This window comes from Cydia splendana, chromosome 25, assembly GCF_910591565.1.
Source record: "Cydia splendana chromosome 25, ilCydSple1.2, whole genome shotgun sequence".
In the NCBI taxonomy this organism is placed as follows: Eukaryota; Metazoa; Arthropoda; class Insecta; order Lepidoptera; family Tortricidae; genus Cydia; species Cydia splendana.
The window spans coordinates 237,034-264,638 of record NC_085984.1 but is presented as its reverse complement, the minus strand read 5'-3'; the positions used below and the strand labels follow the sequence as shown (position 1 = coordinate 264,638).

The window sequence follows — 27,605 nt, the reverse complement described above, 5'->3', positions numbered from 1 at the left end:
ATCACGGTTCATGAGATACAGCCTGGTGACAGAGGGACAGTGGAGTAAACTGAAATAAAGGTTCCGTCACACCGGCGCGATTTCAGAGCCGGGCCTGAGCGTTTTATATGAAAAAGCGGCGCGCCCCGCTCACGCGCCGCACGCGAAACGCGCCTGTGTGACGGAGCCTGAAATGTCAAACCGGGCAAGTGCTCGCGCACGAAGGGTTCCATACTTTTTAGTATTTGTTGTTATAGCGGTAACAGAAATACATCATGTAGCGATGCTACATATTTGCCTATGATAGATACATACTTTCCCATACAAGATAACCTGTACAACATGACTGTCGCATTTCCAACAAAATAACATACACCGCAGTGTGACACTTATGTAAAACGATAACGTACCTTCTTAGCTGCAGGTTGATTAACATATCCTGCCTCCTGGCTGACTGGTTTCGAAGGAACAAGTCTGAAGAGCATGCCACTTGAACAGAACTTGTCACCCAGGTTGTACTGAAGTTGCTGAACCAAACCTGGCTTCACGCATATCAAAATGATCCTCGTGATCCACCCTAGCTGCCCAAGTAGGTCACATCCTAATTTAATCCGTATTTTGGAATCATTTTCGGAATTTTTATGAAACACAAATCGCGATTTTGAAGGTGTCTAGGGATCGGGATTCTTGACAGATGAACTGTCAAAAAAAGGTACGTGTTTAGTTACTGCATCGGAAGGAAGATATTCTGAATGAAACAATGTAGAAAACAGCAATAGAAAATGTAATTGTCCATAATTATTATTGACCACTTAAAATATTACAAGTATTAATGAGCACCAATATATTTTCGAGAATCACATGATTTAGAAAAGAGTTAAGTTGGTTTGACGTTTGATGCGTTGATATGGATCGAAACGGAGCGCTGGGGGTAGTTGAGGTTGGATGACAGAGGTGTCAGTGGGAATTGGATTTCACTAGCATTGAGATAGTTCCTAATTAAGTATTGGAATAAACCATTTTCGCCTCCTTCCGCCGCCCAGCCCGGCCGGCGGAAGATTTAGATGTAAAGTGCGTGTATCGCCGTGTGTGTGTGTTGTGCGCGAAAAGGGCGTGGTCCCTCCGAGTGCGTTCCACGTCACCGGCGAGGGCAAGCATGGCCGATAGTCGTGCTTCTCTGAGCGTCGTTGCGCGCTCCCAACTCTGCTGAGCGTCGTGTTGACGCTGTCTCTCACCGCACTGTGGACTGCGTGTCGAGCGGTACGGCGTGCCATGTTGGCACCGCCACCAAGCCGTAGGGCACGGCCTTGACCCGCGAGCCGTGTGTCGGACAGCCTTGCCGCGGTCCGGCGACCCCAAGGCGTCATCGCGCGGGTCCTTCTTGTGGAACTCCGAGCGCCGCGGGTTGTTCTCGCCCTGGCTTGCCAAAGCCGGAGCTTGAGGAACGCCTGCCGCCCACCGATAGTGATCCGCCTGCTGCGTTAAATACCAGTAGGCCTGCGGATGATAGCTACGTTCGGTACCCGTGAGTGCACTAGACTTTTATCTTAGGTTTTGGCCAAAACCCCGCGTTCCGCCCGTCTCGCGATCGTAGAATAGGACTCGCCATAGTGTCGGCCCACAGCCGCTGGCGGCTTGTACATACAAATTGTATTCCGGACAGCGCCCGCTCTGAGGCGGAGTGCCTTGTAATCCATCCAATATGTATTATTAAAAACGCATGCCATATATCTGGTTTTGTCTTTTCGGTATCCTACCAAGTCCCCATTAACCAGGTTAAGATAACAAGAGGACCCTTGTACTCCAGAAGTTCAATGTTCTACGGCAGATCCTACCCGTGACATTATTTCCATTAATTAGCGAAGTCAGTCAAAAGCATCACCTTTCCTGTCTTATATTCTATCTAGCTTCAAATCACATTTTTATTCACTACAACGTTTAAACATCATTTCTATTCACTACAATGCTCAAATATTATTTTCTATTCACTACAATGGCGCCCGAACAGGGACCTGAACCCCTGACACAAGCAAACCATTTTTTCTACCGACATGCCGGACGGGGAAGGAGAGGAATTTTATGAAGTAGGAGGGGGGGGATACCTTAACTACCCACCCCTACCCGTGCCTAATGCCTCATTGTTTAATACGCGACCACGGGGTGCCGTGTTGGACACCCGCCCGCCCGGCCCACCCATTTCAAAAGTATTAAAATATTTATTAATTTTCATTTGTCAAACCAACTCAAACTTACATTCCGGAGACTTAGTTTAGTAGCATAGACGAGACGCTCTAAATTTTCTTGATTTTGACTTATTCGGTTCTAAATATAACTATTTTATAGAACTTAAATGTTCATATTATTTTGTTTAACTTTTTTGAAATTTGAGGAAATTGGTCTTAGAACCTACCTCAATTTCAGCTATCTTTGCATAGCATTTTTTTAAAAGTTCTACTGAAACATGCACCATTTGTAATCGCTAAAGGTAGGGACATGTTGTTGAACGGCATGCTGCATTCCACATGGAGCAGTATTCCTGATTCGTCACACAACCTCCGAATTTCCGACTGCTAGAGCAAACCGCTTTGTAGTTAAGGTAATCTGGAAAAAATCAGTTACCATTTAATTGCAAAGCATTGGTTAAGCGACATTATGCTCAACATTATATTTTACAAGGTGTATTTTCAAGCTAGCAACTTATTTTTATTATTCGGGTGAACTTAGGTAACAACCCATTTTTTTTGAGTATGCATACTTCCTTGACTCAGTTGGTCAAGATTTTTTTAAGCGATTCCTGAGAAATCAAATTTTTTTGTGACTACACACCCTAAGGCCACAGGGTGATGTAATTATATTGGATATAATTCACTGACTAAGACATGGAAAAGAAAACCAAGTTTTTTTCTTTTTCACTTAATGCAAGCCCGCTGGCTGCATATTGGAATTAGACTTAAGTGCGAGCTACAAGTGAGCCTCCACTATCATTAGTATAATTAATTAATAAAAACTACCAACTAGTTACCACATTACATTAAGGCACTAGCAGTTTTGTAGTTGTAGGCATATAGTCATAGTAGAGCATGCTACAGTAAAACATAACTATTAGTATAACGATAGGTAGCATTACATTAGGTATAGAAACACATGTAATATACTAAACAATTAGAATAAATTAGCTTAGCTAAAGATAACTAATATTTTTTTGTTAACATTAAAATGTATTAATTAACCTTAAAAGGGGAGTTAGCTTATTATTAGCTGTAGCGACTAGATTACACAACTTAAAACCAGTTCAAAGGAAATCTAGGGTATAATTTTTTAGTTAAGTAGCAGAAACCACAGTGGGGTGGCCACACACTGTGATTTCTAACATGTAACACATGATAGTTAGGGTCTAACCACAACATAGTGTTAAAAGGTAAAAGTATAAATTGTAGTTTTAGAGAAGTAAAATTAAACTTACATAGGTAAATTAAATATAAATAATAATTAGAATACTAAATAAATACAAACTAGGCTTAGTGTCAAACAATAATAAATATTAAAGGCATGTATATATCTGCATGCATAGTTAACGCCCTAATGGACTCCATGATTTTTTTTTTGAGAAAAGATTTTTTTTTCTCCGGTTACCCCGGCTGCCTCGGTTAAGCGGTGCTTAACCTCTTTGCCGAGAGGGGGGATATTGTAGCGATGCTACATATTTGCCTATGATAGATACATACTTTCCCATACAAGATAACCTGTACAACATGACTGTCGCATTTCCAACAAAATAACATACACCGCAGTGTGACACTTATGTAAAACGATAACGTACCTTCTTAGCTGCAGGTTGATTAACATATCCTGCCTCCTGGCTGACTGGTTTCGAAGGAACAAGTCTGAAGAGCATGCCACTTGAACAGAACTTGTCACCCAGGTTGTACTGAAGTTGCTGAACCAAACCTGGCTTCACGCATATCAAAATGATCCTCGTGATCCACCCTAGCTGCCCAAGTAGGTCACATCCTAATTTAATCCGTATTTTGGAATCATTTTCGGAATTTTTATGAAACACAAATCGCGATTTTGAAGGTGTCTAGGGATCGGGATTCTTGACAGATGAACTGTCAAAAAAAGGTACGTGTTTAGTTACTGCATCGGAAGGAAGATATTCTGAATGAAACAATGTAGAAAACAGCAATAGAAGATGTAATTGTCCATAATTATTATTGACCACTTAAAATATTACAAGTATTAATGAGCACCAATATATTTTCGAGAATCACATGATTTAGAAAAGAGTTAAGTTGGTTTGACGTTTGATGCGTTGATATGGATCGAAACGGAGCGCTGGGGGTAGTTGAGGTTGGATGACAGAGGTGTCAGTGGGAATTGGATTTCACTAGCATTGAGATAGTTCCTAATTAAGTATTGGAATAAACCATTTTCGCCTCCTTCCGCCGCCCAGCCCGGCCGGCGGAAGATTTAGATGTAAAGTGCGTGTATCGCCGTGTGTGTGTGTTGTGCGCGAAAAGGGCGTGGTCCCTCCGAGTGCGTTCCACGTCACCGGCGAGGGCAAGCATGGCCGATAGTCGTGCTTCTCTGAGCGTCGTTGCGCGCTCCCAACTCTGCTGAGCGTCGTGTTGACGCTGTCTCTCACCGCACTGTGGACTGCGTGTCGAGCGGTACGGCGTGCCATGTTGGCACCGCCACCAAGCCGTAGGGCACGGCCTTGACCCGCGAGCCGTGTGTCGGACAGCCTTGCCGCGGTCCGGCGACCCCAAGGCGTCATCGCGCGGGTCCTTCTTGTGGAACTCCGAGCGCCGCGGGTTGTTCTCGCCCTGGCTTGCCAAAGCCGGAGCTTGAGGAACGCCTGCCGCCCACCGATAGTGATCCGCCTGCTGCGTTAAATACCAGTAGGCCTGCGGATGATAGCTACGTTCGGTACCCGTGAGTGCACTAGACTTTTATCTTAGGTTTTGGCCAAAACCCCGCGTTCCGCCCGTCTCGCGATCGTAGAATACGACTCGCCATAGTGTCGGCCCACAGCCGCTGGCGGCTTGTACATACAAATTGTATTCCGGACAGCGCCCGCTCTGAGGCGGAGTGCCTTGTAATCCATCCAATATGTATTATTAAAAACGCATGCCATATATCTGGTTTTGTCTTTTCGGTATCCTACCAAGTCCCCATTAACCAGGTTAAGATAACAAGAGGACCCTTGTACTCCAGAAGTTCAATGTTCTACGGCAGATCCTACCCGTGACATTATTTCCATTAATTAGCGAAGTCAGTCAAAAGCATCACCTTTCCTGTCTTATATTCTATCTAGCTTCAAATCACATTTTTATTCACTACAACGTTTAAACATCATTTCTATTCACTACAATGCTCAAATATTATTTTCTATTCACTACAATCATCTGTGAAAATTTCAACTGCCTAGGCCTATCACGGTTCATGAGATACAGCCTGGTGACAGACAGACAGACAGACAGACAGACAGACAGACGGACAATGAAGTAAAACTGAAATAAATGTCATATACCTACTAAGAAAAACCGGCCAAGTGCGAGTCGGAATCGCTAATAGGTTCCCGTTTTTTAGTTACCCTTCAGGTACGGAACCCTAGTATGAGTGTAATAGATTTGTAACCGGTCAGCAATGTGAGTCCCTTGGAGAAGCAGAGGTCTAGTCTAAACCCCCACTTACCATCGGCATTAACAGCCTTGTATTCTTGTTTGCCACCAACATGTCATATTAAAACATATTAAGAAAAATTTACTCGGTCAACAATGTGAGTCCCTTGGAGAAGCAGAGGTCTAATCTAAACTCCCACTTACCATCGGCATTAACAGCCTTGTATTCTTGTTTGCCACCAACATGTCATATTAAAACATATTAATAAAAATTTACTCGGTCAACAATGTGAGTCCCTTGGAGAATCAGAGGTCTAGTCTAAACTCCCACTTACCATCGGCATTAACAGCCTTGTATGAGTTGTATGCTTGTTTGCCACCAACATGCCATGTTAAAACATATTAATAAAAATTTACTCGGTCAGCAATGTGAGTCCCTTGGAGAAGCAGAGGTCTAGTCTAAACTCCCACTTACCATCGGCATTAACAGCCTTGTATGCTTGTTTGCCACCAACATGTCATATTAAAACATATTAATAAAAATTTACTCGGTCAGCAATGTGAGTCCCTTGGAGAAGCGAGGTCTAGTCTAAACTCCCACTTACCATCGGCATTAACAGCCTTGTATGCTTGTTTGCCACCAACATGTCATATTAAAACATATTAATAAAAATTTACTCATTTCATCAGTCATATCCAGCCTAGCATTGCATTGGCCCCGCTTAAATATTTCTTTAATTTGTTTTTAGTATTTGTTGTTATAGCGGCAACAGAAATACATCATTTGTGAAAATTGAAACTGTCTAGTTAATCTAGTTATCACGGTTCATGAGATCTTGAGATACAGCCTGGTGACAGACAGACGGACTGCAGAGTCTTAATATTTAATAGGATCCCGTTTTTACCCTATGGGTATGCAACCCTAAAAAGTGACCAAGGCCTCCAGTGCCCTAGGCTGGAATCAAAGCAGCGTCCTCTGCTATTGCAGCAGGTGCCTGTGCCATTCTGCCACCGGGCCACCCACGGCGGCATAGGTCGAATTTTTCCAAGTATACTTATGCACTACTTACTGAAGGCTTATGGAGCCTCGCCATCCCTAAGCCTAAATTAAATATTTTCTGAAAATAATTTGTTTTGATCTAATAACATATTGGAGTCCTCGTAATAGGGGTCCCGTTTTTACCCTTTGGCTACAGAACCCTAAAAATCAACCTTGTTTTGGTACTATGTACTACGCTTCACTATGACTCTGAAATTTTAGCAGGAATTAATATTTTTTTTTGTTGTCACCTGTCAAATTAGAATAGAATAGAATAAAATAGCCTTTATTGACCAAAAAATTAAATTTCAGCACATATTACATTTAAATAAATTCACATTTCATTTATATCAATTAGTTTCAATATTTTTTCCTTAGTAACTTTATTAAACAATTTTTATGTCATTGCTTTTTAATAATTATTTCAGTCTGCCTTCTTGGCATAGGCCTCCCCCAGCTCTCTCCACAGCTCTCTATCCCTTGCCGTCCCTATCCAATTAGGTCCCGCATGCTTCTTTATGTCATCCGACCACCTCATTATTGGTCTCCCTTCTCTCCTTTTTCCATCTAGAGGATACCATTCCGCTTCCTCTCTATCCCACTTATCTTTACCTTCCCTTGCCATATGTCCAGCCCAACCTGTTGCAGTCAAAAGTGTGAACTGGCCAAAGAACTTTTAACCTACAAAAACAGGCAAAACTGCTTTTGACTGAGCATGTTGGTCAAAAGTAGTTTTACCTGAAAATCATACCTATTTCTGGCAGCAGTTTCGTTTTTAGGGCGTAGCAAAAAAAAAATAACCCTAACCTACCTATCTCTGGGAACAGTTTCGTTTTTTGGGCGTAGCAAAAAAATAACCCTAACCTACCTATCTCTGCGAGTACTTTTGACTGATAGTAACAGTCACAACACAATTACTATTAACCAATGATTTTCAGGTAAAACTACTTTTGACCAACATGCTCACTGCTCAGTCAAAAGCAGTTTTGCCTGTTTTTGTCGGTTAAAAGTTCTTTTGACCAGTTCACACTTTTGACTGCGACATATATACTATCTATATAATCTTATTATATTTAATCTTATAACTTATTAGCTTTATGCAGTTGACTTTCCAATTCACCGATACACCTCAAATTTGATTCATAGTCTAAAGCACAGTTATTAAATATGTCCACAATACACTGTAGCTTTTTGCACTGTTTCACACTGGCAATGTACTTAATTAGAGTGAGTTACAGTCAGCTGGCACTTAACTCAAAGTTTCTTTGAACAACGTCATTTTCATCTCGCTCACTTATTAGTTTATCACAGCTGCTTCAAGGTTGCTTTCACTTGCATTTCCAGGTAGCTAGTAGTGCCTTGACATGTAAGAATATTTGGAATCATTCTGAAATATTAAAATACAACTGAGAGACCGATGTTTATACTAAACACAATACACCCATGGAACGCTTTGAAGTTCAAATCTCGTTACGTTACGATGGCGTTTGCACTTTGCACTATGTTCGGTGACTATTTTTTATTGTTAACACACACAATACACTATTTAACAGGTTTTTATCACGTCTGGAGTACCGGATAAAGTATTTTCGAATAACAGCCGTCGTTGACGTCTAGGCAGTGTTGCTATCGTCTTAAAAGCCGTAACAGACTATCGCACGTTCTGGCTTAAAAACAAATTTATGTAATAATTATACCGGTATACATATCCATATGAAACGAAACTTAATGCAAATAATAACCATTATACATACCGGAAAGTCATCAAATAAACAGTAATATTCGTCTTGCTTTTTATTAAAAAAAAAAAACGACCAACCTAACTTGTAAGCATGTTTGCAGTTTCTAAACGCAACGCATAGCTGTCAAACCAACAAATTGAGCCTTTAGTATTGTTTGTCGAATTTTTTTCACTTTTAAATGCAAAATACGCGACAATACGAATTTTGCGGATATATGTTCTCGATTCAAAAGTGATATTTTTTCAAGCTCTTTCGATTGAGCATAATTTCTTTTGGTTTTTCCGTCAAAGCGGCTCGCGTTTATTAATATAGATGCTGTTGAGTACCCATGGCTCTCCACACGAGCGCACACGGCGCGTCCTCCAAGCAGGGCCTAGTGCGGTCGGCGACGGGCGCTACACGGTCCCGGATCGGCCGCTCCGACCGCGGTCGCTGGCGCGCGCTCGCATGCCAAGGACGTCCGGCGGTCCCACGAAATTTTGCCGGAAACAACTGTCTACACGGTCCGTTCAGATCGAGGCCACGCGGTCCGCGACGCTCGTCGGCGACCGTCTAGCGAGGGCTTCAATAAACCCTGCGGCTCCGACGCTTTCGTTTGCTTGATTAAGCTACTGAAGTCACTTTATTTGCTGCTGAATTAGGCCCACTTGCACCATCCCACTAACCCGGGGTTAACCGGTTAAACCTAGAGATACCATGGTTACCAGTACAATTTGACACTGGGTTAACGGTTTAACCGGCTAACCCCAGGTTAGTGGGATGGTGCAAGTGGCACTTATTACAATGAGTACTGTGTCCGCAGGACGCTCGGGCGCCGGCGGCGCCGGCGGGGCGGGCGGGGGAGGCGGGCGCCGTGCTGGCGTCGTGCGCCGACCTGTTTCTCTTCTACAAGAAGTGCCTCGTGCAGTGCGCGCACCTCACCACCGGGGAACCCATGCTGGGTACGTATTTCAGATTTGTATCTCCCCTGTGGACATAGCTCCTTCGTAGGGTAGGCATAAATAATCGAAATTTTTGGAGATGATTTATTCCTACATAGATAATACGGTGGTTTGACTTAGTACAATTCATCATGTCAGCCTTTAATCGCCCACCGCTGAGCATAGGCCTCTCCTCGCGTACGCCCCTTATCCCGGTCCTGAGCTGGTCCCACCCCGATGTGGTCCTCGGTCTTCCGAATGTCGTCCACCCGACGAGCTAACGAACGCCATGTTTATATATTATTAGCAAAAGTGATATTTGTTTGTGACAGTTTGTAAACCTTATTCCAAAAGGCATAAGATCCACCGATGGACAGTTAAGAGTGTCCCTGATTGTGCCCACAGAGCTGGCGGGCGTGTTCCAGAAGTACCTCCGCTCGTACGCCGGCGCCGTGCTGCGCGCTGCGCTGCCGCGCGCCGCCGCCGCCACTACCGCGCTCACGCTCGTTGCCAACTTACAGACGTTGGCTACCAACCAGCCGGCCACGTCAGTACTCTAATACTACCATCCTATCCACAGTATATAATCTGAACTTTATATTTATAACCTTTGTGCTATAATTCAGCAACTAACTTTGTCCGTCCTTTGAAAACCCTCTCTCTACTCATAGAGGTAATTCCATCTTTTGAACCTATCTCTTTAATCTCTTTTTCGTTCTGTAAACGGTTAATCAACTACTTTTCTCCCTTGTTAAAGAAATATAAGTAATATAGTTTATCTCGGTACATGATTATTGAATTGATTTAGCTTCATGCTGACGTTTAACTACTCTTCAAAACTGCTACACTGGTCGAAGTGGCATGAAGATAGTGGCATTAATGATTACAGTCAGCAGCTGAAGTTGCTAAGCGGGCGAGGTGTTCAAAATGATCTTGAAACGACTTTATTGTTAATAGAATAAGAGCGTGTCAAAGTAATTTTGGACCCCTCGTCTGCTTAGTAACTTCTGCTGCTGACTATACCACACTGACGAGATATAGATACTTATTTAGTGTAATGGTTGTAGCACGCAGCGGTACAGTGCGGCGGAGATATCTCGCGTGACGTCCGTGATCACCACGGCGGAGTACTGCCTCGAGACCACCGTCCACCTGCAGCAGAAGCTCAAGGAGAAGGTACCTACACTCACAGTTAACACCGACACTGTTAGCTGTCCAGCGGTACAGTGCGGCGGAGATATCTCGCGTGACGTCCGTGATCACCACGGCGGAGTACTGCCTCGAGACCACCGTCCACCTGCAGCAGAAGCTCAAGGAGAAGGTACCTACACTCACAGTTAACACCGACACTGTTAGCTGTCCAGCGGTACAGTGCGGCGGAGATATCTCGCGTGACGTCCGTGATCACCACGGCGGAGTACTGCCTCGAGACCACCGTCCACCTGCAGCAGAAGCTCAAGGAGAAGGTATTACCTACACTCATAGTTAACACCGACACTGTTAGCTGTCCAGCGGTACAGTGCGGCGGAGATATCTCGCGTGACGTCCGTGATCACCGCGGCGGAGTACTGTCTCGAGACCACCGTCCACCTGCAGCAGAAGCTCAAGGAGAAGGTATTACCTACACTCATAGTTAACACCGACACTGTTAGCTGTCCAGCGGTACAGTGCGGCGGAGATATCTCGCGTGACGTCCGTGATCACCACGGCGGAGTACTGCCTCGAGACCACCGTCCACCTGCAGCAGAAGCTGAAGGAGAAGGTACCTACACTCACAGTTAACACCGACACTGTTAGCTGTCCAGCGGTACAGTGCGGCGGAGATATCTCGCGTGACGTCCGTGATCACCACGGCGGAGTACTGCCTCGAGACCACCGTCCACCTGCAGCAGAAGCTCAAGGAGAAGGTATTACCTACACTCATAGTTAACACCGACACTGTTAGCTGTCCAGCGGTACAGTGCGGCGGAGATATCTCGCGTGACGTCCGTGATCACCGCGGCGGAGTACTGTCTCGAGACCACCGTCCACCTGCAGCAGAAGCTCAAGGAGAAGGTATTACCTACACTCATAGTTAACACCGACACTGTTAGCTGTCCAGCGGTACAGTGCGGCGGAGATATCTCGCGTGACGTCCGTGATCACCACGGCGGAGTACTGCCTCGAGACCACCGTCCACCTGCAGCAGAAGCTGAAGGAGAAGGTATTACCTACACTCATAGTTAACACCGACACTGTTAGCTGTCCAGCGGTACAGTGCGGCGGAGATATCTCGCGTGACGTCCGTGATCACCACGGCGGAGTACTGCCTCGAGACCACCGTCCACCTGCAGCAGAAGCTGAAGGAGAAGGTACCTACACTCACAGTTAACACCGACACTGTTAGCTGTCCAGCGGTACAGTGCGGCGGAGATATCTCGCGTGACGTCCGTGATCACCACGGCGGAGTACTGCCTCGAGACCACCGTCCACCTGCAGCAGAAGCTCAAGGAGAAGGTATTACCTACACTCATAGTTAACACCGACACTGTTAGCTGTCCAGCGGTACAGTGCGGCGGAGATATCTCGCGTGACGTCCGTGATCACCGCGGCGGAGTACTGTCTCGAGACCACCGTCCACCTGCAGCAGAAGCTCAAGGAGAAGGTATTACCTACACTCATAGTTAACACCGACACTGTTAGCTGTCCAGCGGTACAGTGCGGCGGAGATATCTCGCGTGACGTCCGTGATCACCACGGCGGAGTACTGCCTCGAGACCACCGTCCACCTGCAGCAGAAGCTGAAGGAGAAGGTACCTACACTCACAGTTAACACCGACACTGTTAGCTGTCCAGCGGTACAGTGCGGCGGAGATATCTCGCGTGACGTCCGTGATCACCACGGCGGAGTACTGCCTCGAGACCACCGTCCACCTGCAGCAGAAGCTGAAGGAGAAGGTACCTACACTCACAGTTAACACCGACACTGTTAGCTGTCCAGCGGTACAGTGCGGCGGAGATATCTCGCGTGACGTCCGTGATCACCACGGCGGAGTACTGCCTCGAGACCACCGTCCACCTGCAGCAGAAGCTGAAGGAGAAGGTACCTACACTCACAGTTAACACCGACACTGTTAGCTGTCCAGCGGTACAGTGCGGCGGAGATATCTCGCGTGACGTCCGTGATCACCACGGCGGAGTACTGCCTCGAGACCACCGTCCACCTGCAGCAGAAGCTCAAGGAGAAGGTATTACCTACACTCATAGTTAACACCGACACTGTTAGCTGTCCAGCGGTACAGTGCGGCGGAGATATCTCGCGTGACGTCCGTGATCACCGCGGCGGAGTACTGTCTCGAGACCACCGTCCACCTGCAGCAGAAGCTCAAGGAGAAGGTATTACCTACACTCATAGTTAACACCGACACTGTTAGCTGTCCAGCGGTACAGTGCGGCGGAGATATCTCGCGTGACGTCCGTGATCACCACGGCGGAGTACTGCCTCGAGACCACCGTCCACCTGCAGCAGAAGCTGAAGGAGAAGGTATTACCTACACTCATAGTTAACACCGACACTGTTAGCTGTCCAGCGGTACAGTGCGGCGGAGATATCTCGCGTGACGTCCGTGATCACCACGGCGGAGTACTGCCTCGAGACCACCGTCCACCTGCAGCAGAAGCTGAAGGAGAAGGTACCTACACTCACAGTTAACACCGACACTGTTAGCTGTCCAGCGGTACAGTGCGGCGGAGATATCTCGCGTGACGTCCGTGATCACCACGGCGGAGTACTGCCTCGAGACCACCGTCCACCTGCAGCAGAAGCTCAAGGAGAAGGTATTACCTACACTCATAGTTAACACCGACACTGTTAGCTGTCCAGCGGTACAGTGCGGCGGAGATATCTCGCGTGACGTCCGTGATCACCGCGGCGGAGTACTGTCTCGAGACCACCGTCCACCTGCAGCAGAAGCTCAAGGAGAAGGTATTACCTACACTCATAGTTAACACCGACACTGTTAGCTGTCCAGCGGTACAGTGCGGCGGAGATATCTCGCGTGACGTCCGTGATCACCACGGCGGAGTACTGCCTCGAGACCACCGTCCACCTGCAGCAGAAGCTGAAGGAGAAGGTACCTACACTCACAGTTAACACCGACACTGTTAGCTGTCCAGCGGTACAGTGCGGCGGAGATATCTCGCGTGACGTCCGTGATCACCACGGCGGAGTACTGCCTCGAGACCACCGTCCACCTGCAGCAGAAGCTCAAGGAGAAGGTATTACCTACACTCATAGTTAACACCGACACTGTTAGCTGTCCAGCGGTACAGTGCGGCGGAGATATCTCGCGTGACGTCCGTGATCACCGCGGCGGAGTACTGTCTCGAGACCACCGTCCACCTGCAGCAGAAGCTCAAGGAGAAGGTATTACCTACACTCATAGTTAACACCGACACTGTTAGCTGTCCAGCGGTACAGTGCGGCGGAGATATCTCGCGTGACGTCCGTGATCACCACGGCGGAGTACTGCCTCGAGACCACCGTCCACCTGCAGCAGAAGCTGAAGGAGAAGGTACCTACACTCACAGTTAACACCGACACTGTTAGCTGTCCAGCGGTACAGTGCGGCGGAGATATCTCGCGTGACGTCCGTGGTCACCACCGCGGAGTACTGCCTCGAGACCACCGTCCACCTGCAGCAGAAGCTAAAGGAGAAGGTACCTACACTCACAGTTAACACCGACACTGTTAGCTGTCCAGCGGTACAGTGCGGCGGAGATATCTCGCGTGACGTCCGTGGTCACCGCGGCGGAGTACTGCCTCGAGACCACCGTCCACCTGCAGCAGAAGCTGAAGGAGAAGGTTACTTACTAATACCGCCATTTTCCATAGCGCTGACCAGATGCCAACACTCAAAAGATGCTAGAGTGACGCTATGACCCTAAAACTATAATATATTGTATATCCAGTGTTGTAAGTGTCACTTATTGTATGTCAGGTGGTCCCCCGCCTCGCCGAGCGCATCGACCTGACTCCGGAGCAGGAGCTGTTCCACGCCCTCATCGGGGACTGCATCGCCGCGCTGGTGGCCGAGCTGGAAGCCGCCTGTGAACCCGCTCTGCAGGTAACCGACTCGAGCAGGTAGGTACAGGGCCAGTTCGACCCGGCACGGGGTCACATCGACCTGACTCCGGAGCAGGAGCTGTAACACGCCCTCATCGGGGACTGCATCGCCGCGCTGGTGGCCGAGCTGGAAGCCGCCTGTGAACCCGCTCTGCAGGTAACCGACTCGAGCAGGTAGGTACAGGGCCAGTTCGACCCGGCACGGGGTCACATCGACCTGACTCCGGAGCAGGAGCTGTTCCACGCCCTCATCGGGGACTACATCGCCGCGCTGGTGGCCGAGCTGGAAGCCGCCTGTGGACCCGCTCTGCAGGTAACCGACTCGAGCAGGTAGGTACAGGGCCAGTTCGACTCGGTACTGGGTCAGTTAGACCCGTCACGGGGTCACATCGACCTGACTCCGGAGCAGGAGCTGTAACACGCCCTCATCGGGGACTGCATCGCCGCGCTGGTAGCCGCCTGTGAACCCGCTCTACAGGTAACCGACTCGAGCAGGTAGGTACAGGGCCAGTTCGACCCGGTACTGGGTCAGTTAGACCCGGCACGGGGTCACATCGACCTGACTCCGGAGCAGGAGCTGTAACACGCCCTCATCGGGGACTGCATCGCCGCGCTGGTGGCCGAGCTGGAAGCCGCCTGTGAACCCGCTCTGCAGGTAACCGACTCGAGCAGGTAGGTACAGGGCCAGTTCGACCCGGTACTGGGTCAGTTAGACCCGGCACGGGGTCACATCGACCTGACTCCGGAGCAGGAGCTGTAACACGCCCTCATCGGGAACTGCATCGCCGCGCGGGTGGCCGAGCTGGAAGCCGCCTGTGAACCCGCTCTGCAGGTAACCGACTCGAGCAGGTAGGTACAGGGCCAGTTCGACCCGGCACGGGGTCACATCGACCTGACTCCGGAGCAGGAGCTGTAACACGCCCTCATCGGGGACTGCATCGCCGCGCTGGTGGCCGAGCTGGAAGCCGCCTGTGAACCCGCTCTGCAGGTAACCGACTCGAGCAGGTAGGTACAGGGCCAGTTCGACCCGGCACGGGGTCACATCGACCTGACTCCGGAGCAGGAGCTGTTCCACGCCCTCATCGGGGACTACATCGCCGCGCTGGTGGCCGAGCTGGAAGCCGCCTGTGGACCCGCTCTGCAGGTAACCGACTCGAGCAGGTAGGTACAGGGCCAGTTCGACTCGGTACTGGGTCAGTTAGACCCGTCACGGGGTCACATCGACCTGACTCCGGAGCAGGAGCTGTAACACGCCCTCATCGGGGACTGCATCGCCGCGCTGGTAGCCGCCTGTGAACCCGCTCTACAGGTAACCGACTCGAGCAGGTAGGTACAGGGCCAGTTCGACCCGGTACTGGGTCAGTTAGACCCGGCACGGGGTCACATCGACCTGACTCCGGAGCAGGAGCTGTAACACGCCCTCATCGGGGACTGCATCGCCGCGCTGGTGGCCGAGCTGGAAGCCGCCTGTGAACCCGCTCTGCAGGTAACCGACTCGAGCAGGTAGGTACAGGGCCAGTTCGACCCGGTACTGGGTCAGTTAGACCCGGCACGGGGTCACATCGACCTGACTCCGGAGCAGGAGCTGTAACACGCCCTCATCGGGAACTGCATCGCCGCGCGGGTGGCCGAGCTGGAAGCCGCCTGTGAACCCGCTCTGCAGGTAACCGACTCGAGCAGGTAGGTACAGGGCCAGTTCGACCCGGCACGGGGTCACATCGACCTGACTCCGGAGCAGGAGCTGTTCCACGCCCTCATCGGGGACTGCATCGCCGCGCTGGTGGCCGAGCTGGAAGCCGCCTGTGAACCCGCTCTGCAGGTAACCGACTCGAGCAGGTAGGTACAGGGCCAGTTCGACCCGGCACGGGGTCACATCGACCTGACTCCGGAGCAGGAGCTGTAACACGCCCTCATCGGGGACTGCATCGCCGCGCTGGTGGCCGAGCTGGAAGCCGCCTGTGAACCCGCTCTGCAGGTAACCGACTCGAGCAGGTAGGTACAGGGCCAGTTCGACCCGGCACGGGGTCACATCGACCTGACTCCGGAGCAGGAGCTGTTCCACGCCCTCATCGGGGACTACATCGCCGCGCTGGTGGCCGAGCTGGAAGCCGCCTGTGGACCCGCTCTGCAGGTAACCGACTCGAGCAGGTAGGTACAGGGCCAGTTCGACTCGGAACTGGGTCAGTTAGACCCGTCACGGGGTCACATCGACCTGACTCCGGAGCAGGAGCTGTAACACGCCCTCATCGGGGACTGCATCGCCGCGCTGGTAGCCGCCTGTGAACCCGCTCTACAGGTAACCGACTCGAGCAGGTAGGTACAGGGCCAGTTCGACCCGTTACTGGGTCAGTTAGACCCGGCACGGGGTCACATCGACCTGACTCCGGAGCAGGAGCTGTAACACGCCCTCATCGGGGACTGCATCGCCGCGCTGGTGGCCGAGCTGGAAGCCGCCTGTGAACCCGCTCTGCAGGTAACCGACTCGAGCAGGTAGGTACAGGGCCAGTTCGACCCGGTACTGGGTCAGTTAGACCCGGCACGGGGTCACATCGACCTGACTCCGGAGCAGGAGCTGTAACACGCCCTCATCGGGAACTGCATCGCCGCGCGGGTGGCCGAGCTGGAAGCCGCCTGTGAACCCGCTCTGCAGGTAACCGACTCGAGCAGGTCGAACTGGCCCTGTACCTACAGGGCCTGTTCGACCCGGCACGGGGTCACATCGACCCGGTACGGCGTAATATCGACCTGATACCAATACCTTGTTACTTTAACCGTATTGACCTGACTCTGGACAATGTACTGATCGGCGACTGCATCGCTGCAGTGGTTGGCGAGCTGGGAGCTGCCTGCGAACCCGACCTGCCGGTAACCTGCTTTGACCTCATACAGGGTCACTTCGACCCAGTATTGGGTCACATTGACCCGATTCAGGGTCATACTGACACGCTACAGGGACAAATAGAACCGATATAAACTCAGCAAAGGATCACTTCGACTTTATGCAGGGTCACATCGATCCGGTATAGCAAATTTGACGGTTGGATAAAAGCTCCGATTCTCACATCAGAAGCTTTTTACAATAGTTGTGAAATGAAAAAAAGAATCAACCATTATTATGATTCCATAATATGTATTGATATGAATGTATTTGGCAGGCCATGGCGCGCGCCCCTTGGATGCACGTGCAGACGGTGGGCGACCAGAGCACGTACGTGACGCAGGTCATCATGCACTTCAAGAACACCGTGCCCACGCTCAGGGACAACCTGGCCTCTTCAAGAAAGTACTTCACGCAGTTCTGTATAAGGTATCTACATATCATCATCATCATCATCTCAGCCATAAGACGTCCACTGCTGAACATAGGTCTCCCCCTTGGACCTCCATTCGCACCGGTTGGCAGCGACCCGCATCCAGCGTCCTCCGGCGACCTTAACAAGGTCGTCTGTCCATCTTGTGGGTGGACGTCCTACGCTGGGCTTGCTAGTCCGTGGTCTCCACTCGAGCACTTTTCGACCCCACCGGCCATCTTCTCTGCGTGCAATGTGGCCCGCCCATTGCCACTTCAGCTTGCTAATCCGGTGGGCTATGTCGGTGACTTTAGTTCGTCTACGGATCTCCTCATTTCTGATTCGATCACGCAGAGAAACTCCGAGCGTAGCCCTCTCCATAGCTCGTTGAGCGACTTTGAGTTTTGAGATGAGGCCGATAGTGAAAGACCACGTTTCGGACCCGTAAGTCATCACTGGTAACACACATTGATTAAAGACTTTCGTCTTGAGGCACTGGTATCTACATATGTGACGTTAAAAAGGTACCACTTTGTCGCTTACCATAAAGACGAAATTGGCTTGTATTTTTATACGAATAACCTGTCAGAGCGTCCTAATTTCTTGTCTATTTCTGAGTAGATAAGTAACTACGGTACCGGCCGTCAAAATTTACTTGTTGGACTAGCGTTGTACGGCGAATTGTGACAGTCAGATGACAATAGGGTATTTTCCTACTAGTCAAATCAGTTACTTTTTTAGAACTGTTAAAACGATTTGCTAATATGGAATTTATATAAAACACTACATCGTGACGTCACGGTCAACTCACCTACTTTTTATATATCTATCCGATTTATTAAATAGAACTTGTGTTTAAAAATAACTCCTATCTGTGTTTTTCTAATAATTATCTGGTGCTTTATTTCATGCATGGTGTAAAATAATTTATTTTAAATACAGTATAATACCCTATTGTCACCGTTGTGAAACAAGGGCCCACTCAGTTCCGATTGCGACATGTGACAAATGCCAAAGTGACGAAAATCAATATGTCATAAGGTCATAGAGATCACAATATGTCATAGAGACTACCTATTTTGTATGTTTTTATGTGTAGATTCGCGAACTCGTTTATCCCGAAGTTCATCCAGAACATATACAAGTGCAAGCCGATCTCGACGGCGGGCGCCGAGCAGCTGCTGCTCGACACGCACATGCTCAAGACCGCCTTGCTGGACTTGCCCTCCATAGGTAACCAACATATACAAGTCCAAGTCGGTCTCGACGGCGGGCGCCGACCAGCTGCTGCTCGACACGCACATGCTCAAGACCGCCTTGCTGGACCTGCCCTCCATAGGTAACCAACATATACAAGTCCAAGTCGGTCTCGACGGCGGGCGCCGAGCAGCTGCTGCTCGACACGCACATGCTCAAGACCGCCTTGCTGGACTTGCCCTCCATAGGTAACCAACATATACAAGTCCAAGTCGGTCTCGACGGCGGGCGCCGACCAGCTGCTGCTCGACACGCACATGCTCAAGACCGCCTTGCTGGACCTGCCCTCCATAGGTAACCAACATATACAAGTCCAAGTCGGTCTCGACGGCGGGCGCCGACCAGCTGCTGCTCGACACGCACATGCTCAAGACCGCCTTGCTGGACCTGCCCTCCATAGGTAACCAACATATACAAGTCCAAGTCGGTCTCGACGGCGGGCGCCGACCAGCTGCTGCTCGACACGCACATGCTCAAGACCGCCTTGCTGGACCTGCCCTCCATAGGTAACCAACATATACAAGTCCAAGTCGGTCTCGACGGCGGGCGTCGAGCAGCTGCTGCTCGACACGCACATGCTCAAGACCGCCTTGCTGGACCTGCCCTCCATAGGTAACCAACATATACAAGTCCAAGTCGGTCTCGACGGCGGGCGCCGACCAGCTGCTGCTCGACACGCACATGCTCAAGACCGCCTTGCTGGACCTGCCCTCCATAGGTAACCAACATATACAAATCCAAGTCGGTCTCGACGGCGGGCGCCGACCAGCTGCTGCTCGACACGCACATGCTCAAGACCGCCTTGCTGGACCTGCCCTCCATAGGTAACCAACATATACAAATCCAAGTCGGTCTCGACGGCGGGCGCCGACCAGCTGCTGCTCGACACGCACATGCTCAAGACCGCCTTGCTGGACCTGACCTCCATAGGTAACCAACATATACAAGTCCAAGTCGGTCTCGACGGCGGGCGCCGACCAGCTGCTGCTCGACACGCACATGCTCAAGACCGCCTTGCTGGACCTGCCCTCCATAGGTAACCAACATATACAAGTCCAAGTCGGTCTCGACGGCGGGCGCCGACCAGCTGCTGCTCGACACGCACATGCTCAAGACCGCCTTGTTGGACCTGCCCTCCATAGGTAACCTTCTTCTTCTTCCTCGCGTTATCCCGGCATTTTGCCTGGGGTCCGCTTGACAACTAATCCCAAGAATTAACTAGGCACTAGTTTTTTACGAAAGCGACTGCCATCTGACCTTCCAACTCATAGGGGAAACTAATAGGCCTTATTGGGATTAGTCCGGTTTCCTCACAATGTTTTCCTTCACCGAAAAGCGATTGGTAAATATCAAATGATATTTCGTACATAAGTTCCGAAAAACTCATTGGTAGAATGTAGAAATCTCTGTCTTGCTATTCATTTGGTACCAATCTCCACCTTTTAAAGTACAAGTTAAGCAATTGCAAATCTGTGGTGAGTTGCGTTTCCGACGATTTGAAAGTACTGTGCTGGTGGGTTAAAGCAATGTCGTCAGCGTAGACAAATTTTCTGGACGCTGTTTCTGGAAGGTCATGGGTGTACAGATTAAACAGTAGTGGTGCCAGTGTGGATCCTTGTGGTAGGCCGTTGTGTAGTTTTCTAGGACGACTCTGCTTATCGCCTAGATGGACGACAAATTCCCTATTACATAGCATATTGATTATTAGACTAGTGATTCTTCGGCAGGGGACAGCTTTCATTAATTTGTAGTGTAGGCCATACCGGCGGATACAGTGTCGTAAGCTGCAGATAAGTCCACAAAGACAGCCACTGTTTTTAGTTGTTTTTGGAATCCTGTCTCAATATGCGTCGTGAGGGACAATACCTGATCTGTACAGTTACGACCCTCTCTGAATCTCGCCTGCTCCACTGGAACGACTTTTTCAATAAAGGGTGTGGTTCTGTTAGCAATCAGCTTCTCTAATAGTTTATATAGAGAGCAAAGCAGGGCTATTGGTCTGTAGCTTTTTGGGTCAACTGCTGGCTTGTTTGGTTTGAGGATGGCTACTATTTTGGCGTAGTTGAAAGTAGAAGGCAGTTTATTTCTGGCCAGTATGTCCGCATAGAAGCTTGTCAGCCATTTTCTACAGTTAGGCCCCAAATTCTTTATAAATTCGTTGTATATGCCATCCTCTCCAGCTGCTTTGCCTGGTTTAAGGAGTTTAATAGCGTGAGTCGTTTCCTCTACTGTGAAGGGTCTCGAAATGATGTCGTCAACGGGAAGCTCTTTCTTACAGTTTTGGGCAAGTTTCTTAACGGTTTTAGTGTGGGGTCGATCTCCTTACACGTGACGTTTCAACGATTTGGTTGGCTACCGAATCAGTTAGTTTTTGAGACACGCATACGTTCTTTGAGCCCGATTTGCCCGTTAGTTTGTTTAGAACTTTCCACGCCTTCCTGCTTGAGGTTTTGAAATCCATCCTTTCCACAGTGGTCAACCATTTGTTTTTCCGCTCCGAGTCCAGCGACTCCAAAAGGTGCCGTCCTATTTCCTGGTCTCCGGTTGATTTGTATTGTTGGTAAAGTTGTTCGCTCTCTTCACTCCAACCAGGGACAGGTTTTTCTATAACCCCGCGGAATATGCTTCTTTGCTGTTGCAGTTGTTAGTCCGACAAATCTCGTATAATTTTCGGCAATTGGTGGGATCCATCTTATGGCAGAGTCCATGTCTTTTGCAAAGGCAGGCCAGTCCGCCTTCTGCAAATTCCATCTGGGAAGGGGCATTGATTGAATTAAGGGGATTTGGCTTCCTGTCTTCATCAGAACTGGACGGTGTTGGATGTTGGGGAAATTGGACAGAATTTTTCGTGTAATAGGAACGGGAACACCCGATGATTCACATGACACGAATGTGAGATCTGGGTTGTAGTCTCTTCTCCATCGGGCAGATCTGAAGGATCCCTTATCCTTAGCATCGAAAACCAGGTGGAAATTGTTTTCTTCTGCCCATTGCAGCAGGCGGATCCCGTTCAGGTCATTGGAATTGTAGCGCCATGAAATGTGGTGGCTGTTAAAGTCCCCCGCGAACACACATGGGTGTGGGAATACCGGCAGTCCATCTCCCCAGTCCTGGGCGGGAGGTTTGTAGATGTTGACGATCGAGGTGTCCTGGACTTTGATTGCTATCAAATAGTAATTGCTAGTGTTTCCTTTTGGCGGCAGGATCGAGATGTTCGCCAGGCCCTCCCTAGCGTAGGTTGCAATCCCATACTTTGCGTGATTGTGTGCGACAATTATATTGTACCCTGGGATCTTTCCTCTGGACTCCAGATCTTGCATATCTTTAGTGTGCGTCTCTTGTAGCAATAGGACATCCACATGGTGTTTCGTCAGCGTTTTGTGCAGGACTTCGCACTTCGCCAAGCTAATTCCCTCGACGTTTAGCTGGCAGATTCGTAGGTAAGGCCCAATATTTATTTCAGAGGGGGGGCTATTTGCAGTATTGTGTGGATTCATCTTTCCGTCTCGTATCAATTTGCATCTGTAGATCATTCGTTGAAGCGACTCGAATATCGTGCTGTGAGGTTATTTTGCAACAACAGGTACAGCAGCCAAAGTTTGTTACTCGTTTAGCGCCACCCAGGGGACACGTGCAGGGTGTTAGTGGCAATTCCTGCGGACGTGAGTAACATCATCCCCCAACTCATTGGTACGAGCCGGGGTTTGAACCCTCTCCGGATTGCAAGTCGCACGCTCTTACCGCTAGGCCACCAGCGCTTTTTTCAATAGGCTCAATTGGTAACCAACGAACTTGACTAAATATCTGCATCTTGGGGCCTGAATCGGAAACATAAACATGTACAAGTGCTGCCATCCACCGTTCTCGTACCTTTTCTTGTGTATAGTAGGTTCTGCTATATTGTGGGCTACATCGGAAGCATAAACGACACATTAACGCCTCGCGCCAAAAATCTGCCGGCTCTTGTGCTGCCCCCTATAGTTCATGCACGCAGGGAGCGTGCATATAGGAGAGATAGAAGTGTGAGTGTAACTTGAACTCATAAAGTGACCGCACATTCAGTAATAAATTGTGTAAAAATATTTCCCATAACATCAATATAAAGACGACGTCGAAGATATGTTTACACCCTTGCACTTTACTCCTTTGTAATAAGGCGAAAAACTTAAACATATGCTTGCACCTTACTCCTTTGTAATAAGGCGAAAAGTTTAAACATATCTTTGACGTCGACTGTACAGGGAGGAAAATGGGGACTACAATTGTATGGAGAAGGTGGTCGCCCACTATTTATCGTCCTAACATACACGCGGCGCTGAAATAAAACGTTTCCTCCAGGGTCTGAAGTAAAGCGTCCCGCGCCCGCCACGTACACCAAGGTGGTGATCAAGCTGATGACGAAGGCGGAGATGATCCTCAAGCTGGTGATGGCGCCGCTGGAGGGGGCGGGAGGGGGGGAGGCCTTCGTGGCGCAGTTCGTGCAGCTGCTGCAGGACGCCACGCTGCAGGACTTCCACAAGGTACGGATGGGTCCTCGCCGAGGCGAGGGGTCGGGACCTGTTTTACTCAGTGGCGTGCCTAGGGTTTTGGAGTAGGGCAAGCCGAAAGATATGTTTTCCTAATAACTGTCCAATCTTCACTCTTCGGACTCAAATGCATTCTGCTAACGTGTCGAGGCGAGCTAATCATAGCGCACTGAGGGCATACTATTACAGTGAAACCTGGTTAATTGGCACCTGGATAAATGGAAAACCTCAATAATTGCAACCAAAAGTCCGGTCCCGGTCCCTTGAGATCAAAAGGCCTCTATAATTGAAATTTTGGAACCTCTATAATTGCTATTTAGATTTTAGTGCTTTTCGTAATTTTGCCTCTGTAATTGACCACATTGCAACTAAGACCTCTATAATTGACACTGTGCTAAAAAAATCCGTTATTATTGCTCTTCTTTTTACCTCTATTATTGAAACGAGTCTTACTTATTACGTCTGTAATTGAAATAATGTAGTTGTAGACAGCAGAAACAATATTTTAATAGCAATGATCATTTTATTTATATCTTCATCCAGAATTCAATTAATTTATTGGGTATCTATCACAGCCTGTAGTAGGTGAAATAGTTTTGATTAAATCAAAAACAAAGTATGCTTTTTACATTCTAATAAAACTTTCTTCTACAATTCAAGGGATTTTTTAAACCCAAATGATTAATAAGAAAATAAAGTAGTAATTAATGTAGTGTAAAAGTGCAAGTACCTATAGACAGAAGCCATATATAGACCAGAAAACCAGAACGTAAGCGTGTAAATCTACTTTCAATGGTTATTTGCACCTCCATAAAAGAAATTTGTCAGAACGCAATCTCTATTAATGAAAACCTCTATAATTGACACAACGAGTTTTTGAACCTCGTTAATTGACACTACCTGCTTAAATGAAAAACCTGGTTAATTGACAAAAAATGGCCGGTCCCTTGAGATTGCAATTATCCAGGTTCCACTGTACTAGATAGAATATTACAAACATATCAGCAATTGCATACCCCCGGTGGCTTTGATAAAAAGCCGTTTAGTTTATTTAAGTGAATTTCATTTGTATATACAATATTAACAAATTTACACGATAATAATTTACATACAGTTGTGCTGTGCGGTTAGAACAATATTTTTGTTAGACAAATAGCTCGAGCTTGGTTTGTCGCTTTGAACATGTTTTTCTAAAACGCCGTCATATTTTGATAGCAACGATACAAGTTCCAAAAAATTGCCCCTATTTAATGAAGTGTTTGACTCATCGTGTCCTCTAAAAGGAAGTTCTTGCTGTGCTAAATGGCACACAATATCGACTAACCTCTGAAAAACACTACGATTGTTGTCAACGCGCTTGTTATGATTTGATATTTCTTCTGATAATTGGCGCGACAAAGAGGCCTCGATCCTTTGTTTCCCAAAATTGCTAAAAGAAATCACTGCACACATATGTTTACCGGAATTCATGTGCCTCTTTATCGCTCCAGATAAATTATTTAAATCGTTATAGCCAGAAGTATTCCAAACGTTAATGTCGTTCGAAAAAAATATGCAACACCAGCAATACATCTTATTTGTATGGGAACAACCAACAATCCAATGAGTTTTGTAGACGGCCCTACAGATATTTCTCTGACGCGACTGACTTGACTGAGAAATACACAAGTCGGGTGTTGGTTTTGCCGCGGAAATTATGTCCCGTTTTTCGACAAAGGTCAAAGACTTTACCTTGTTTTGGTTGACTAAAACGTGGACGCATTTCAAACCGTCACAAGGAACCACTTCTTGATCCATTGTTAACACTTATTAAACTAAACGCCACAACAATGAACAAATCCACATTCACTATGTAATCAAATTCACTTAAACAAATTTTCGTTACTTTCGTCTCGACCACTGACTTGGCTCGACTAAATAAGTAATAATACACTTGAAGTAAACGCGAACGCGCGCTCGAGCGAACTTATGCAGCTTACTTCACTCCAAACGAAAGCCGAGCTTAAATCGCCTTATAAAATTGCTATACATACCAACAAATAGTTACATCGTTCTTTGGCGGTTTGTAGGCTAATAGTGCCCAGAGCGGGACGAAAAAGCAAGCACGGTTGCAAGCCAACGAGTGCGAGTACGAGCAGGATAGCTAGAACATCCTACGCCTGATTTATTTCGCGCAGACGGGACGCCACGCCGCGGCAAAATTTTGCAACACGCTCGTGCCGCGGTTCGAGGCCGCTGTGGCTTGAATTTAATAATAAGGGGTTCGTTTGGCGCGCGATTTTAAAATAATCTTTATTGATCTTATCACTACGTAATTTCGGTAAGGCAATTAGTTGCCTTAGGGCAAGCCCGGCTTTTGGGCTTGTATGGGAGTCACGCCACTGGTTTTACTCAGCCTAAAAGGTTAGGAGCGAATATTTGGAAAGGCACGGCTTATACTTTATCGTTTCGTAATTTTAAGAAAAGAGTCTAATATAAAAATTGGATTCCGTGTTTTTCAAATTGTTCTCTTTGATCTAATCTTTAAATATGAACAAAACACGCAAGGTGTGGTGAGGTGAGTGCGAGCCTCCTCGCCGTTAATTCTGGTTTAAAAAGCAAAAAGAGGTGCGAATTAAGGGCTAAGCATGCACACAACGCAATATTTATGTAAACACCCTACGGATATAAAGTAAAATGTATATTACCTATTCTCAATCAATCAATCAATCAATCATTTATTTATTTCTTTGAATGTGGTACATTAAAGATGTAATAACAGAATTTTGTTCAGCACATCCTGCCTGAATAGGCATAGAAATAGTGAGTCTTACCTAAACTGCATGCAAGTAATGATTATGTACATTAAAATTTAACATTAAATTATAAGTAATATCAAAAATATCAATCATAGAAGTCACAATTCTGATATATTTACGGATATATTACCTATACTTTAGATACTAGTTTATGTCTATCTAGCGACCGGCCCCCGCTTCGCACGGATTACACAAAACCTTAGCAAAATATAAAACCTTCCTCAAGACTCTCTTTTGAGTTTACCGCGGACATACATACACGCAAACAGACAGACGTGGCGGGGGACTTTGTTTTATTAGGTGTGTCTAATACATAAATATGTAATGGACGCCGGGTATTGTTTGCTTTTCGTAAGTTTCCGCACTATATAGGGTTGTAAGTAATTATTTAATTATTTGTTCTACTCGCGTACTTTTATTTGTCATTTAAAAGGTCGTATACACACCTTTAAAACCCTACCTTATAGTTGTCAAGACAAGTCTTTAGTCTATTCCCCAAAAAAGAATTTGTGCATACACGCAGTATCTTTTTGGCGATTTTACGATACTTCGTGTGTAGTGGTAACTTAAAAAATATTGAATGAAATACAGTGTTGCCAACCTTATTTTAAATCTCATATATCTCTGACAAATAAGTGAATCATAGACATTTTAATTTCGTTCATTCATTCATTCTTTTCCCGCCCGTACCCTCCATTTTTGCTACTTCTTGAATTAAAAATATTTGTTGAATTTACAATTTTATTTCAAAGTAAGTGCTTGGTCGTAGAAAAAGTATTATATGCAACGTTGTTTAACTGAGTCAAAAAATACTCGTGGAGTCTTTATTAACAATTTTCGGCTTCGCCTCAAATTGTTACTCACGCCACTCGCCTTTTTTGACCTCTCTTAAAGGTTGCATAAAATACTATTATTTGCAGGTCCTGGACATGAAGGGCGCTCGGCTGGGCAAGGCGCAGCTCTGCGCGCTGGACGCTCTGTTCAAGCAGGCGGCGAGGAGCGACGGCAATTAGATATACTTTAATGTAAACCTTATTGTTCAAGAATTAAGCTCCACTGATAGTCACTATTATATTGAAAAAAATACAAATAAAAAAATATATAAATTTGGGCTATTTAAATTTATAATGGACCACAATTTCACAAAGGCTTAGCGCCACTTGCACCATCCCACTAACCCGGTGTTAACCGGTTAAAACTGGCGTTACCATGGTTACCAATATATATCCACCAGTATATATTACCAATTTGTTAGTGTTAACACAATAATGTGGTAGTGGGGGCTATCATTGGAAAGGTTGTATATTATTCCTGAGTTTTCTGATA

At 47.5% G+C, this 27,605-nt stretch overlaps 1 protein-coding gene across 1 annotated transcript in view; it reads left to right on the top strand.

The window, feature by feature from the left end:
* The window catches only part of LOC134802978 (vacuolar protein sorting-associated protein 53 homolog), a 42,179-nt gene extending 14,863 nt beyond the window's left edge, over positions 1-27,316 (top strand). The window contains exons 10-17 of the mRNA XM_063775713.1: positions 9,187-9,325; positions 9,710-9,851; positions 10,372-10,480; positions 14,284-14,409; positions 17,564-17,715; positions 18,798-18,931; positions 23,294-23,475; positions 27,200-27,316. Of these exons, the coding sequence (XP_063631783.1) occupies positions 9,187-9,325; positions 9,710-9,851; positions 10,372-10,480; positions 14,284-14,409; positions 17,564-17,715; positions 18,798-18,931; positions 23,294-23,475; positions 27,200-27,292 (1,077 nt within the window). The 3' untranslated portion in view covers positions 27,293-27,316. The remainder of the gene's footprint in view (positions 1-9,186; positions 9,326-9,709; positions 9,852-10,371; positions 10,481-14,283; positions 14,410-17,563; positions 17,716-18,797; positions 18,932-23,293; positions 23,476-27,199) is intronic.
* The last annotated feature ends 289 nt before the right edge of the window (positions 27,317-27,605 follow it).